This window comes from Lineus longissimus, chromosome 18 (genome assembly GCF_910592395.1).
Source record: "Lineus longissimus chromosome 18, tnLinLong1.2, whole genome shotgun sequence".
NCBI classification, from domain to species: domain Eukaryota; kingdom Metazoa; phylum Nemertea; class Pilidiophora; order Heteronemertea; family Lineidae; genus Lineus; species Lineus longissimus.
In genome coordinates this window covers 14,035,356-14,050,248 of record NC_088325.1, presented here as the reverse complement: position 1 = coordinate 14,050,248, position 14,893 = coordinate 14,035,356, and the positions used below count along the sequence as shown (strand labels likewise).

Sequence of the window (14,893 nt, the reverse complement as noted above, 5' to 3'; positions counted from 1 at the left end):
GACTTCTCCCCGGCAAATACGTCACTGCACATGTGGTTTCAAAAAAGCCATTTCGCGTCAGAAGAAAATCGAAAGAACCATCTACAAACCGGTGAGTTAGTATGGCACGCACTCACTAAGAAGCTTTGTCTGGAGAGGTTCGCAGTATGGCATAGCTGGATGTGCGAATGCTTCTCTCCCCTTTATTGAAAGTTCATTCGCCCGTCGCCCGTTAGCGTTCTGCACAGAAACACGAAAGCAACTAAAATGGGTTTTAGGGAGATTATATTAAATATTGACAAGCGATTTTCAAATTTCGAAGATTACACCACTTCGGTTTTAATTTCAGCAAACGAGAGCCGATAAAAAAAATATATGATGAGTGATTTTGCGACGCCGCTCGACCACGTCCTGAAGACTCCAGCGGAGGTTGAACTCGGCCTTCCTGCTGGATTCCAAAAGGTACTGGAAAAACTGTGCCGAGCCATCGTCCGTTCCCAGCCAAACAACCTCTTCAGATTTGCAGCAAGGTACCTGGAGGTTGAGCTGAACAAAAGAAATGAAAAATTAGGTGAGTCCTCTATCTTCCTTGGTACAGTCAAATCATTCATAAATGTCGTCGCAGTAGGCCTATTGGACTTCTAAACGACATGTGAATCTTGACTGATATTTCAAAGAAGACATGTCATGAGAGTTTGTTGTAAATGGAAATATGGCGCTCATAAAGTAAAAATCTCTGTTTCCAACAAACGTGCGTAATTTAGAAAACATTATGCTACCGTTGTATCTCAAAATGTCTAATTCTTTGTCATTTCGACAAATTCTTTGTCAGGGCCGATGATTCAGACACCAACCAAAAGCACCGAAGACATAAAACGTTCCCATTCAGCCGAAGCACGATACGACGCTGATCGGGAGGACGCTGCGACACCTCTCCCCGGCCCAGAGACCCTGGAAGCGGAATTCACTGCAGAGGAAAAACTAAGCATCAACAATGTTGTTCAGGAAACCATCAGTCAGGTTTCGGCAAATAGTGAAGAGGTCACACCAGCGGAAGAACCAGGTACTTATCTTCTCGAACAGGAAAAACGAGCGATTACTTGCGATTGATCTCAGATATGCGACAAAAAGATCTCTCGTATGCGGGTAAAACACAATCGCTGGGTTTGATATGATCGCAGAATAAGTGAAACGAGAAGCGCACCGTATTCTCAGCACGATCTTTCTTCTTGCAAAGTTTCAAAATTTTCCAGTAACACCACTGGTTAAGATTTCCATTTTCAGTGCACCATATTGACAATATTGCATCTTCTCCTCTAGATGTGCCACCTCTCACCGGGATAGACGCCAACGTGACACCACAGGAGCAGTCAGCCGAAGAGACTGATAGCGCTGTCAACGACCTTCTGGGCGAAGGGGAAGAAGCCCAAACAGTGGTGCCCAAACATATCTACGAGAATAAAGCAGCTAGCGAGTCCATCATCCCGCAATTGGTAGAGAGAGATGACACGCGTGGTGGGTCGGCACCAGATGCGCTAATCACGGGTGAAACTGATGCTACATTCGAAGATAAGGCAGCACAAGAGGCCGAGGCAGTTCTAGGGGGAGAGCAAGTTCCAGAGGGCGAGGCACAACCAGAGGTTGAGGATCCAGAAGCGGAGGCAACATTACAGGCCGAGGCAGTTCCAGAAGCAGAGTCAGAGGCCGAAGCTGAAGCAACTCCAAACGATGATGTCGCTCTAGAAGTTCATACAAGTGCAGGGGCAGAGGTAGCTCCAGTGACTGAAACAGCTCCGGAGGCTGACGCTGCACAAGAGGTCGAGGCAGTTCCAGAGGCTGAATCAACTTCAGAGGCCGTGGGCAGTCCAGACACTGAGGCAATTCCAGAGGATGAATCAACTTCAGAGGCCGTGGGCAGCCCAGATACTGAGGCAGTTCCAGAGGCTGAATCAACTTCAGAGGCAGTGGGCAGTCCAGATATTGAGGCAGTTCCAGAGGCTGATGCAGCGCCAGAGGTTGAGACAACTCCCGTGGTCGAGGCAACAGATGTATCCCCAGCTGCTGAGGTATTCCCAGGGTCCGAGGTAGCTCGAGAAGCCGAGGAAACTCAAGTAGATGCAGTTCGAGAGGCAGCAGAAGCTGAAGCAACTCCTTGGGCTGAGTGGGTCGAGGCAGCACCAGTGCCCGCAGCTGCAGTAGATGCTGCTGGCGATGCCGCACCAGAGGCCGAGGCGGCACCAGAAATTGATGCAGGGGCAGAGGCAGTTGCAGCACCAGCGGCTGCGACAGCATCAGAAACTGAGGCAGCATCGGAGGTAGAGGCTGATCTTGCACCAGAAGCTGAGGCAGCAACAGAGGCCGATGCAGCACCAGAGGTTGAGGCAGCAACAGAAGTCGACGCAGGGGTAGAGGCCGATGCAGCACCAGAAGCTGATGCAGCAACAGAAGTCGACGCAGGACTAGAGGCCGATGCAGTACCAGAGGCTGAGGCAGCAACAGAAGTCGACGCAGGGGTAGAGGCCGATGCAGCACCAGAGGTTGAGGCAGCAACAGAAGTCGACGCAGGGGTAGAGGCCGATGCAGCACAAGAGGTTGAGGCAGCAACAGAAGTCGACGCAGGGGTAGAGGCCGATGCAGCACCAGAAGCTGATGCAGCAACAGAAGTCGACGCAGGACTAGAGGCCGATGCAGTACCAGAGGCTGAGGCAGCAACAGAAGTCGACGCAGGGGTAGAGGCCGATGCAGCACCAGAGGTTGAGGCAGCAACAGAAGTCGACGCAGGGGTAGAGGCCGATGCAGCACAAGAGGCTGAGGCAGCAACAGAAGTCGACGCAGGGGTAGAGGCCGATGCAGCACCAGAGGTTGAGGCAGCAACAGAAGTCGACGCAGGGGTAGAGGTCGATGCAGCACCAGAGGTTGAGGCAGCAACAGAAGTCGACGCAGGGGTAGAGGCCGATGCAGCACCAGAGGCTGAGGCAGCAACAGAAGTCGACGCAGGGGTAGAGGCCGATGCAGCACCAGAGGTTGAGGCAGCAACAGAAGTCGACGCAGGGGTAGATGCCGATGCAGCACCAGAGGCTGAGGCAGCAACAGAAGTCGACACAGGGGTAGAGGCCGATGCAGCACCAGAGGCTGAGGCAGCAGCAGAAACAGAGGCAGTACCAGAGACTCAGACAGCCCCAGAAACTGAGGTGACACCAGAGACCGAGGCAGCACCAGCGACAGAAGCTGAGACAGCACCCGAATCCGATGGAGCAGCAGACGTAGAGGCTGATACAGCATCACTGCAGGCTGAGGCAGCATCAGACATCGAGGCAGCATCAGAGGTAGAGATGGATTCAGCACCGCAGACTGAGGCAGTAGCAGAGACCAAATTTGGAGCAGAAGCCGAGGCAACACCAGAGGCTGAGACAGCACTAGAAACCGAGGTAGTACCACAGACCGAGGTAGCGCCAGAGGCTGAAGCTGCAACAGATGCTGAAGAACTACCAGAGGCCGAGGCAGTACCAGAGACTGAGGTAGCGCCCGAGACTGAGGCAGCACCAGAGGCTTAGGTTGCAATCAGAGACTAACCCGGCTCAGCGCTTGGGAGTGATCAGATGTAGCGACCGACTGAGCGTCACCAGCTAATGAATAAGGCTTCGTCTGAAATGTAGAAAGGAATATTTTCATTGAGAATGGGTTAATATAGAGAAGAAGAAAGATAATAAAAACTCATGCTCAATATTGCCGACAAGTATTTTCATGGCGTCTGTTTTCTTATGCCGTTTGTTTTGTGTTTATTTTTCATTTCTGCCGCTCACACAGTAATGTTTGTTTCAGTGGTGTGATATGAAAAAAAGCGATAAAAAGCAAAGTAAACACTGTCCAGTCAAATGATGAAACAATTAATTAACAAACAGAACATGCCACTGAAAAGAACTGAACAAAGAACACAGAACGCGTGTTGCGGGGGGGGGTGTGCCAACAAAATAGATGGTCGTGACAGCTCCTAGGAACTTGACAGTAAGTCACACGCTTGTTAAGTCTCGATCAAAGACCACGCCGTGCCAACCAGTCGTACCTTGAGTCGTACCAGGAATTCGGTATTCCATATTTTTTAGTTACCAATATTCGGGACGAGGTTGAGAAGACTCTCCCTTCAAACTTGCAAAAGGAGGCGCAACGTGGACAAAATGGAGGTAGTCTGATAATCTTTTCTGGATTTCTTGAAATATTTCACGAAATAAACCACATTTTTTCATTCAGATCGTGAAATTTTGCATAGAAACATGAACCCGGCGACTTTGTTTGGTAGGAGGCTGTCGATTCGGATGGTCGGCGTGGGAGTGTGCGTCTGTGTAGCTTTGTATTTGATGTACAGAATCACCTTTGGGGCTGGCGAACTTTCGAAAGCCTCCCTTCAGAACCCAAGTGAAGCCCAACAGCAAATCGAAAACTTGCATGATCAGCGTGCCATAAAAGTTGGACAAATCATAAAGGATGTTAGTAAACGAGTTTATCTCTGTACTGTCTGTGTGTTGTAGAAAATGCTGTCTGGTACGGGTCGGCAAAACAAACCATCTTTCTTTAATTTCAATAGATCTTCATGGTTAAAGATACCAGACAGTGGCTCTAGAGTCATTTTCTGGCATCACCGTAAAAGTAAGTTGGTTTGTTTGTCGACTCGACCCTGGGACTGGGTTGTACTGGCGTATCGGGCAAAGCCAAGGGTCTTCTTCCTTTTGGGCACATCGTCATTTAAAATTGGTGGGCGTGGTGTTTTGTATTTTGCTTTTCAGTTTTAAGCCAAATAAATATTCTAACCTGATGTCTGTTCCTCTACTGTTGTTGCTTGATAACTTGATAACATCTTAACACCATGGCCAACTCATCGTTTCTCACTGTAGAGACCTAATAGTGACAGTTGGTGTGAAGCGCTTTGATTGATGATATTGATATATTCCGAGTATCTCTTTCAGAAACCCCAGATACGTGAGGGCCTGATGTACAAGGATGCAAAGTTCTACCTTGAAGGGAAGAATTTGAAGATTATGAGTGGTGCCATGCATTATTTTAGAGTTCATCCAGTTTATTGGCTGGACAGACTGAAGAAGATAAAAGCATGTGGCTTGAACACTGTTGAGACGTTAGTATCACTTTGGCCAGTCTGGCTTACTTTTGCTACTATGCATATTGATACTAGACCACGCACTTTCTCAAAAATCTGCTCTTGGACTAAGTAACATGTTCAGTTAAAGGGTATCCTCCCGAGCTGCAACTTACTGCAGGAATATGGGCCGCTGTGTTTGGAACAAGGTCTGTACAATGTACCGATAGCTCCATCACCATCCCACAACTTAGGGACGTCTCTGAAAAGGATCCAGAAGTCCCAGCTCTATCCCCTTCGTTGACATTTCAGGTATGTTCCTTGGAACATGCATGAGGAGATTCGAGGTCAATTCAACTTTGAAGAATTCCTTAACATTCGCCGCTTTGTTGAACTGGCAAAGGAGGCTGACCTGCATGTGATTATCCGTCCAGGACCCTATATCTGTGCAGAGTGGGAATATGGTGGACTACCAAGGTAGGTTTCACAACATCCACTGCTTTGTTAAACTTGCAAAGCAAGCTAGCCAACTCGTCATTATCCATCCCGAACCCTATGTATCTGTGCCAAGTGGGACCAGGGAGTATGGTAGAATATAAAGGTGTTCAGCAACTTAATGGGACTGTTTTGCCCTTATAAGAATCCATAGATACTTGAAGTCATTGGCCATAAAACCTGAAAATAAGATGTTTTATTCATAGCCATGCTTGGCACCAAGAAAAAGTATTTATTTTCAAGCGGTGACGAACATGAATGTGTTTGGCGTATAGCTTTATCAGCCTCTTGCTTTTCTTTTAGCTGGCTACTTGCTGACAAGGCCATGGAGGTGCGTACGATGTATCAACCTTACCTGAAGGCTACCGAGATATACCTGGAGCAGATTATCAAGCAGCTCATTGACTTACAGGTAAATATCAAATGGTTTATGTTACATGTGACCCGTCACAGAGAGAAAAATACTGGCAAATTTTCCCAGCCACTTATGGCTTTTTCTGTACATTGCCTTTTTCTAACAAAAAGGACAATAATCTCTTATTTCTTCCCTACAGTACTCCAAAGGTGGCCCGATCATCGCATGGCAAGTTGAGAATGAATATGGTTCATTTGGTGACAGCCATATCTACTTGAACTATCTCAAAGATGTAAGTCTAGTGCCACATATTGCATTTATTGTCATTTTTCACACATTTTATCTAGATTAAAAAGCCGGTTGTAGATGAATGATTTTTCAGACTTGGTTAGTCTGAGCTTGTTTTTACTTACATCTAGCACCAAATTAACCAATTGTCTGAAACTGCACAGCTATTTTTTTAAAGTGTAACATACTGATACACACTGTATACAAGATGATTAAAATCTCATCAGCTGTTGTCGCTAGCATTGTCATGATAATTTGTTATTCAGCTTAATTTGATTTCACCCGTAGCTGTTTGCAATTGGTTTGTGAAATATGCCGATAATTTCAAAAACATGGTATGCTGTGTCATTAGAGCGACCATAGTTCATTTTGTGGTGACTGATTTTCAGGTCATGAAGCGTAAGGGTGTGACGGAGTTGATGTTTGTATCTGATGGAGAGGGGGAGAACGATGGTCGGATGGCTTATGAACATGGATATGTGGGTTCTAGTATGTACTATGGTATTGCATCCCTCCTGCCAACAGGACTGAGAACCTTACCTTGAGAGGAAATTTCAGAATGTTATGCTATTGCTATTGATGGTTTTTTCAAAGTTTGAAAATCAGCGGGAAATTTTGGGCCCAGGAATTGATACCAAGTGGAAGCATTGGTTGTCTCACCGCAACTGCAAGGGTGGAGCTGAAATGTCGGCGAAAACCAAGGTGTCAGCTCCACCTGAGTATTGCTGACAGTGAGGTATCAATTTCTATTCAAAAATCTACCTCAAACACACATTGAAATGTCATTTTGATTGACTGCCTTTTCGTTTTGACACGCTGAAGTTTTCTGAAATTTCCTTTTTCCTCGCCAGTCCCATAACAGTAAAGGTCAGTTCCTGATTTGAGTTTGCGTGGAACATTCCTGTCACCAACCAACAGTGACGCCACTATCCCATGCATGATCATGAAAACTACGGTATCATATTTGCTGGTTCAAGGCTATTCTGGTCCCAGTGAGAGACTGGATGAGGTGTGAAAGTTATAGCAACTTTCTGAGACGACTTGAAACAGGAATTGACCTGCCCTTCTTCCCTTGACTAACACCTCTATCAACTGACAACACCTTATACAGTATTCTTCTCCCTTGCACTTCAGGTCATGAAGAAAAAAGGCGTAACTGAACTCATGTTTTTATCCGACGGGTTCGGTGGACGGAAAGGATATGAGCATGGCTTTACACCAACTTGTATGTTTACTTCTCATGAACTGGACGCTCACATTACTCTGCAACTTTAGATTGAAAAAATTTGGGTCATTCTTGAAAAAAAGGGCGTAGAAAAGCTCATGTTTATTGTCATATGGGAGCAATGCCACAAATGGTAGACTTGCGCTGCTGTGTCCTTGTGTTGCGCAACTCGTCCACATCACAAAACTCCTGCTTGCTTTGTTTCAAACATGACCAAACTCCAATTTTCCTGCTGTTTGCGACCAAAGAAAAGTTTGTTTATGTAGACGAGGCTTATTTACAGACAAAATATTGATTCATCCTTCTGTTTCAGTGCCGTCTGTCGTGAATTTCAAAGAGTGGAGATGGGGTCAAACCATGTTTGAATGGTCGAAGAAAGCACAGCCCGATGTCCCTTTGATGGTCGGCGAGTTCTGGACAGGGTGGTTCGACCACTGGGGTGAGCACCATCACACGGATAGCATTGAAAGTAAGTCGTTTGACTGAGTCGTGTCTTGTGTTGGAGCATTAGGCCATGGGAATTATTAATCCTGTTTACTGTCCACCTCCCGCATGGGTTCTGAGCGAACATGAAATATTTTCATTATTTTAAAAAAAATCTATTTATTTTATTGTTGCCATCATTTTTTTATTTAAATAATCTTTCCAGTGGTTCATCTTTACCTTAAATGATTGAAAAACACAATAAAAACTTGGCAGGGTAGGCTCTTCATCATAATAATGACATTTTTCAATGCCTCATGTTGATGACCGACCTGATTTCCATTTACTGGAACTTGCTGAATCGCGTGTTTTGACCAGTAAATCAGACTGTAAACCGATAATGAATAATGAAAAATGAAAAAAAACCTCATCATCTTTTTAAATCACTCGGACGGTAAACAGGATTAATCATTCCTATGGCCTTAGATAACTTGGAAAAAGCCAAGTTTGAATGATCCAAGAAAGCTCAGCTCGATCGGGATTTCCGGACAGGGTCGTTCGACCACTTGGGCCTGCGTTATTGGCATTGAAAGGAAGTTGTCATTGGGCTCGTGAGTCATGACTCGTGTCAGGCCAAGCCAGGTTTGAATGGTCCAAGAAGGCACAGCCAGATATCCTGGTGATGGTCAGCGAGTTCTAGACTGGATTGTTCAATCGCTGGTGTGTGCATCATCACCCAGATACCATTGAACATGAATTATTGATGAGAACAGAATAGAATTCATTCAGTTTGTTATTATTTCAGAGTTTGAGGATAATGTCCGAGAGGTGCTGAAGGCCGGAGCGCAAGGCATCAACTTCTACATGTTCCACGGTGGGACCAACTTTGGTTTCTGGAATGGTGCCAACGGTGATCCTGCTAAAAATGACTACAAGCCCACTATAACTAGTTATGGTAAGGTCATATTGATTTTCTGCTGCTCATGGATACAAGTCCACCGTAAATTATGGTGAGAGCAAGGGCGCTAAAACGGATGCTAGTTTATGAAAAGCACTGTTTAAAAGCTGCTGTATTATCTGTTTGAAAATACAGCTTTCGAGCTATTGGGCCCACTCACAGTTTTCGTATTTGTTCCAGATTATGACGCTGCTCTCAATGAACAAGGCGACCCAACCGATAAGTGTTACAAGATACGGGAACTGATGCAGAAGTTTTATCCCCAGGGTGTAAAAGAAGGTAAGTTAACTATCATCTTCGGAAGGAGTTTAGTCCAGACAGTCAAAATGAATATTCTCTAACATGAAATTATAAATCCGATCTTCATTTACAGGTGGTGCCTATTTTAAGAGACATTTAGATGTGCATATCAAACCCAAAGCGTATGGAGAGGTGCTGTTTACAAAGTCTATGGCCTTGAAGGATATGCTCCACCATACCACAGTAAGTAGTCTTTGGAGATTACTCTATGAACTGCCGTACAAATGAACAATTTAGATTGCTGCTACCTGGGATTATGATTGCGGCTTTTTCACCCTAGCAAATGATTCCCCAAGTTGCCAAGAGGTGCACCACATGCCACGTTTTCTCTGTAGTGTGGAAAATCCCGCACGGACAGCTGGACAACTCCGTGAAGAGCTCGGTCATGTGGCACACCTACAAATCAGTAATCACCGAGTCTGACATTGATCACAGGTCAACGTGATCACTGATCACTTCTTTGCAAAGGGCAAGAGGCTGGAATTGGTGATAAGAAAAAGCAAACCCTTTTGAATTTATTTAGATGATTGTTCATTGGTAGGTTCTCGATCAACGCTAACGATTATTCCTTTTGACAGATTGGGATCACCACCAAGACAGGAACGCTCCCCATGGAATATTTAGACATGAACAACCATGGTGGCCAAGGATATGGATTCGTCCTCTACCGGACGGCCATAGCGAGGGGGCGCGTCCTAAAGTTCCAACACAGCATAAAGGATCGGGCACAAGTCTTCCTGAACGGGCACCATCTTGGAACGTTCGATTGGAAAACGAAAGATAAGGAGTTTAACATAGAGACAACTAATATTCCGGTATGTCGATTTCAATTAAACTTCAGTGAGTTCATATCTGTGATTTACTTCTGCTATCCATGTACCTGTGATTAGGACACTTTTCCTATGAAGGCAGCACTTTCAAGATTCTAATCATGATTGTATTCCTTGATCATTATTTCAGATGAGTAACATGAATGATTTAGAGGTCCTGGTGGAAAACCTCGGTCGTGTCAATTACTTCAGACACAATGACTTGTCGATTAATTCCCAAAGGAAAGGTCTCGTAGCAGACGTTAATGTCGATGGGAAAATCATCACACATTGGCAGATTGTGCCGCTGGAGTTCAAAAAACCATTTGTAGACAGGTACGACAAATCATTTTCTTTCTGTTGTTTATCTTGGAGCAGGTTCTGATATAGGCACTAATTCCTAAAATTGATTATGCTCAGTAACGGCAGCCCATGTAGTGTTCACCATGAAAAAGCTCCATGCCATGTCCTGGCAAATCATGTTTAACCGCATGATTTTCAAGAATTAACTATTGTGGCTGTCAATGTCAGGTGTCTGAGACATCTGAATTATCGTCTTCTTTTATGAAATAGTGTATGTGTGTTATTTTCAGTTTATCTAAGTCATCCAGTTGGAAAACATTTGAAACAGTGGAGAACATGCCATTTGTGCATGCGGGTGAACTCAACATTCCAGATGTGTCCCCTCAGGATACCTTTGTTGACATGACAGTGAGTATCCTTGAAGACCCAGTACATATGTGAACTTGTTACATAGTGGCCTGCTGGAAATGCGACTCAAAGCGACTCAGGGGGGGGGGGGTGTTAGCTGTACACTGACACACAAAATGGGTGTTCTTCATGCATTTGATCAAAATTTTTGGAAAATTCGAATTCTGTACTTAGCTTTCCCAATTATTAATTCAGCCAAATCAGATATGCGTTGAAATATGACAAGCATTTGATTGGACTGAAAGTTTACCTTGTATTTCTATTTCAGGGTTGGTCCAAAGGTGTTGTGTTCATCAACAATTTCAACCTTGGTCGATACTGGGACGTTGGGCCACAAAAAACATTATATCTACCTGGACCATTGCTGCGGCATGGCAAAAATGAGGTAAATTCAACAGATAACCAAGGCGACTCTGTCTACCATTGCACCAGTTGTGAGGCCACAGGCATATCCATCAATGCTGTTGGCCCTCTTAGGTTTGCGTCCCCTTCAATCTCGTACAGTGTCTTCCTCCTCTTCTCCTTCCACCAACTCGATGTGGCTTCCACTCTAGAATTGCTCTAAATTTGCTTGCTTCAAAAGTTTTCAGTCTTCTTAATAGTGGCCTACTCTACTGCCTTCAGAGTGGACCCATAGCACAGTTCATACTTCTAAATGATCGCCTTATCTTTTCCAGATTATCATCTTTGAACTTCATAAGCCTCTACGCGCTGTAAAGCTCCTTGATACACCTTTGCTGGGACCCGAGAAACCTTAACTCAACGATGATTAAAATTTTCCAAAAGGGTCAAAATATTTTAAAGGCCTCAACCTTATGTTATGCAGGTCTCCAGCAACTAGAGTAAACCTTGATAGTCAAGGTTTATGACCTTAAGTCTTCCTGTTAAATACAGGATTGTTTTCAAAGTGCTTTTATTTACATATAAGGCAATACATGGAGTCGCACCTGCGTACCTGTGTGATATGGTCAGACTGAGGCACCATTCCACCTACCATCTCCGCTCTGTTATTGCTCCAACTTTGGTGGTCCCTCGCACTAAGTGCAAAACCTTTGGTGACCGTTCTTTTCACAAGTCATCACCGGTTCTATGGAACCAGCTACCTTCCAACATCAGGCTTGCTGGTTCCATAGACATTTTCAAAACTCTCCTGAAACAACACCTTTTCAGGGAGTGTTTTGCTTTGTAAAGCGCCTGAGAATTTAAGTTTTTCTTTTAATTCAGGCGTTATAGAAATTCTTATATTCATTCATTCATTCATTCAATGATTAGGGTGCCATTTTGATTCCAAACTTTTTCCAAAAACGAGACTCAAGAAACTGATGGTGATCAGCGGAAAGTGCTTATGGAGAGCTGTTGCTTGATGGTTGTGTCACAAGGTTTTGACAGATGTTTTTTTGTACAATTTCTACGTATCATGCCTGGAAACAGATGCCATCAGATCCTTACGAGATGTGTAACGATTGATCATAGCTGTGCTTACACCACGAAATATTGGTGGACCAATTGCACTTACACCACCACATTGCCGCGACAAATTGGTTCGGCAATCCATTGCCGATACAAATTGCCGAGCGAATTTGTCCCACCAAGCTTGATGGTCCAAATTCGCCCGGCTTGTTAAAAGCTCGGCTTTGTCGTGGTGTACGCGCAAATGGATCGGCAATTAGCTAGTTAGATGGTTCGGCTCCAGGCGGCGCTTTCGAAATGGCGCTTTCTGCCAAGGCTTTCCGCGTTCTGCTTATTGTTTGCGCGCCATCTGTAGCCGGATTTTATAACTAGCTGCAGCGCTGGTGTAAGCGCTTGGTGGATTTTCGATGGTGCGGCATTGGTTCCCGAACCAAGATTGGTGGTCCATTTTCAGGTGGTGTAAGTGCGGCTAGTATTTGATGCACAATTATTGATTATCAATGGGATATACTTGTCCAACAGAAATGGATTATGATAGGTTGGATTAATTTAATCACAATCGCTTTGAAATTAGTTGTATAAGAGTATATGGACTACATGTATGTTCATTTGAATTATAAGAAATGCACTACGTAGTTATTGGGTGATATGAATAAAGGCTAGCAAATGCTTTTACTTCAATTTTGTACAGAAAGGCCAAGTGTAAATGTACATGGAGTTTTAGATAAAAGCATTTGCTAGTCTTTATTCATATCACCCATTGTCTGATTCACTGATATTGAGGTTTAAGAATTTAACATGAAAAGGACAGTTTGCTTTTTCAAAACTAAAAAAATCAAAATTTTTATAGTGAAATAGACTACAGCTGAATTTCAAAATGAAAATCAAAAGCTGTATAGGACACCTATAATGTATTGTGTCTTTTGCCTCAGGAATAAAACCAGTGCTCCTTTTAGCACGACCAGGTATGTAGTACTTGGGCCGCATTGGCTTGGAACTCTCTCGGCCAAGGCCTACGCCAGGAGGACACTCTGAACAAGTTCAGGAAGGCTCTAAAAACTGAGCTTTTCAGAAAACATTTCTCACGCAACTAATGACTGTCAACTATAGTGGGGAGCGCTTTTGAACATTTTCAAATGGAAACAGCGCTTTATAAATTTAACTTTATTATACTTGCATAATTGTGCCATTTGATGGAAATTTTTGTCAAGTTTTCCTGATTGTTAATAGCTTTTTATGTGCTTTGTCTTCCTTTATCTTTGTTATTCGATGAAAGCTGGTTGGAGTGGGCTGGGCTTGGTGTTTTGGGCTGAACTGGGCTGGTTCGGGTTGGGTGGGGACATTTGAGGTGAGATAGCTTTGTTTGGAAGCATAGCATAGCTAGCATAATAATTATTGCTGTGAACAACATTATCCACATATGCAAGCAGGTATAAAATCTGCCGTGGCTTAGGTATGTGTTCTGTCAGACCTCCACAATTGATTCTATTCTATTTATTAAAATGTTTATTGATGATATGTGTGCTTATAGTCACAGAAACCGCGCTTTGTAAAGTACCGGTAATTAGTAAATTTATAAATGCTATAGAAGCTATCACTTTTTTAGTCTACCGAATTGTAAACTTGACTTAGACCCGTTCCATATGCTGCTTGGAAAAGGATGGGTAGTTTCTTTCCTTCTGCACTGTCTTCAGACAACCAGATGGATGGGCGGGGCTGAATCAGCTGCAGTAGGTTTCAGCATGCTTTGGCTAGAAGCGAGATTTCCAAGGGATAACCCCTTTATACAATATTGGCAGGGTTTTTTGTGTAAATTTGTAACAGGATGCTGCATGTACGGTAATGGTACACACCTGTGGTCTTGACAAGAAGGCTCCTATGATTGCACTTAAGAGTGTAAAATCTTTTGTAAATCATAAAATAAAATATGTACATTTATATATTGTATCCACTTTTTCTGTAATATTTGACCTTCAAAGAAGTCCACTTTGACCTCTTGTGATTTTTATGAATGTTATGTACTTGGCATATACAGTAGAATCTCTCTATTAAGGACACCCTTAGGACTGACAAATGTTCTTCATAATAGAGAGGTGTCCGGATGAGAGAGGTCAGGTTAAATGGAAACAACGAATTTGGGACCAAAACTTGTGTCCTTAACAGAGAGGTTGTCCTTAATAGAGTGATGTCCACTAGGGGAAGTTCTACTGTACTACTAGGCAACACAAAAAAGATTTTGTGGTTTTGAGTATTTCGGTATCTTATCAGTTTGTAGTTGACTGGCAGGATGAGGTGACCTTCATGAGGACATGCTCATACATTTGGCCCGGATGACTCGTGGGAGGGATGAACAGTCATTTATGCCCTGGTCACCGGTGCATGCATTGTCACAGTCTCCATAGTCCGCATTCCACTATCAATGAGGATTGTTGGTCAATAGATGTCTTGTCTTGTGTCAATCCATATTGTCTGCTCCACAACCAGTGGGGATTGGTAGCCAGTAGATGTGGTCACAGTCTCCATTATCTTTTCCACAGCCAGTGGGGATTGGTAGCCAGTAGATGTGGTCACAGTCTCCATTATCTTTTCCACAACCAGTGGGGATTGGTAGCCAGTAGATGTAGTCACAATCTCCATTATCTTTTCCACAGCCAGTGGGGATTGGTAGCCAGTAGATGTAGTCACAGTCTGCATTATCTTTTCCACAGCCAGTGGGGATTGGTAGCCAGTAGATGTAGTCACAGTCTCCATTATCTTTTCCACAGCCAGTGGGGATTGGTAGCCAGTAGATGTAGTCACAGTCTGCATTATCTTTTCCACAGCCAGTGGGGATCGGTGGCCAGTAGTCGTA

General features: G+C 44.1%; 2 protein-coding genes across 4 annotated transcripts; one reads left to right on the top strand and one right to left on the bottom strand.

Annotated features, from left to right (window-relative positions):
- Nucleotides 1-2,086: 2,086 nt before the first annotated feature.
- Nucleotides 2,087-3,289, bottom strand: LOC135502576 (pneumococcal serine-rich repeat protein-like). The gene is made up of 2 exons (XM_064795525.1): nt 3,196-3,289; nt 2,087-3,111 (listed from the first exon to the last, which is right to left on the bottom strand). The coding sequence occupies exons 1-2, from the start codon at nt 3,287-3,289 to the stop codon at nt 2,087-2,089; spliced, it is 1,119 nt and encodes a 372-aa protein (XP_064651595.1).
- An 856-nt stretch (nt 3,290-4,145) lies between these two features.
- On the top strand, nt 4,146-13,980 carry LOC135502095 (beta-galactosidase-1-like protein 2). 3 transcript variants are annotated; one of them, XM_064794654.1, is made up of 15 exons: nt 4,146-4,160; nt 4,941-5,107; nt 5,381-5,545; nt 5,867-5,975; nt 6,118-6,210; nt 6,596-6,695; nt 7,745-7,900; nt 8,660-8,809; nt 8,993-9,091; nt 9,186-9,295; nt 9,691-9,927; nt 10,073-10,257; nt 10,515-10,632; nt 10,901-11,017; nt 11,310-13,980. In XM_064794654.1, the coding sequence occupies exons 1-15, from the start codon at nt 4,155-4,157 to the stop codon at nt 11,388-11,390; spliced, it is 1,893 nt and encodes a 630-aa protein (XP_064650724.1). In that variant the 5' UTR covers nt 4,146-4,154; the 3' UTR covers nt 11,391-13,980. The 3 variants fall into 3 exon arrangements, with proteins under 3 accessions (XP_064650724.1, XP_064650723.1, XP_064650722.1); XM_064794653.1 differs by lacking the exon at nt 6,596-6,695 and adding an exon at nt 7,341-7,431 and having other exon boundaries at nt 4,146-4,463; XM_064794652.1 differs by having other exon boundaries at nt 4,146-4,463.
- The last annotated feature ends 913 nt before the right edge of the window (nt 13,981-14,893 follow it).

What these genes read in the sequence shown, in the direction of transcription:
- LOC135502576 (XM_064795525.1), bottom strand. Translation starts at nt 3,289, where the DNA reads ATGTCTGATGCTGCCTCAGCCTGCAGTGATGCTGTATCAGCCTCTACG. An exon ending in TGTCTCAGCTTCTGTCGCTG is followed by an intron (nt 3,112 to 3,195) that starts GTGCTGCCTCGG and finishes CTGCTGCCTCAG; the next exon opens with CCTCTGGTGCTGCATCGGCC.
- LOC135502095 (XM_064794652.1), top strand. Translation starts at nt 4,251, where the DNA reads ATGAACCCGGCGACTTTGTTTGGTAGGAGGCTGTCGATTCGGATGGTC. An exon ending in TCCCCAGGGTGTAAAAGAAG is followed by an intron (nt 9,092 to 9,185) that starts GTAAGTTAACTA and finishes CTTCATTTACAG; the next exon opens with GTGGTGCCTATTTTAAGAGA. An exon ending in AAAAAACCATTTGTAGACAG is followed by an intron (nt 10,258 to 10,514) that starts GTACGACAAATC and finishes TGTTATTTTCAG; the next exon opens with TTTATCTAAGTCATCCAGTT.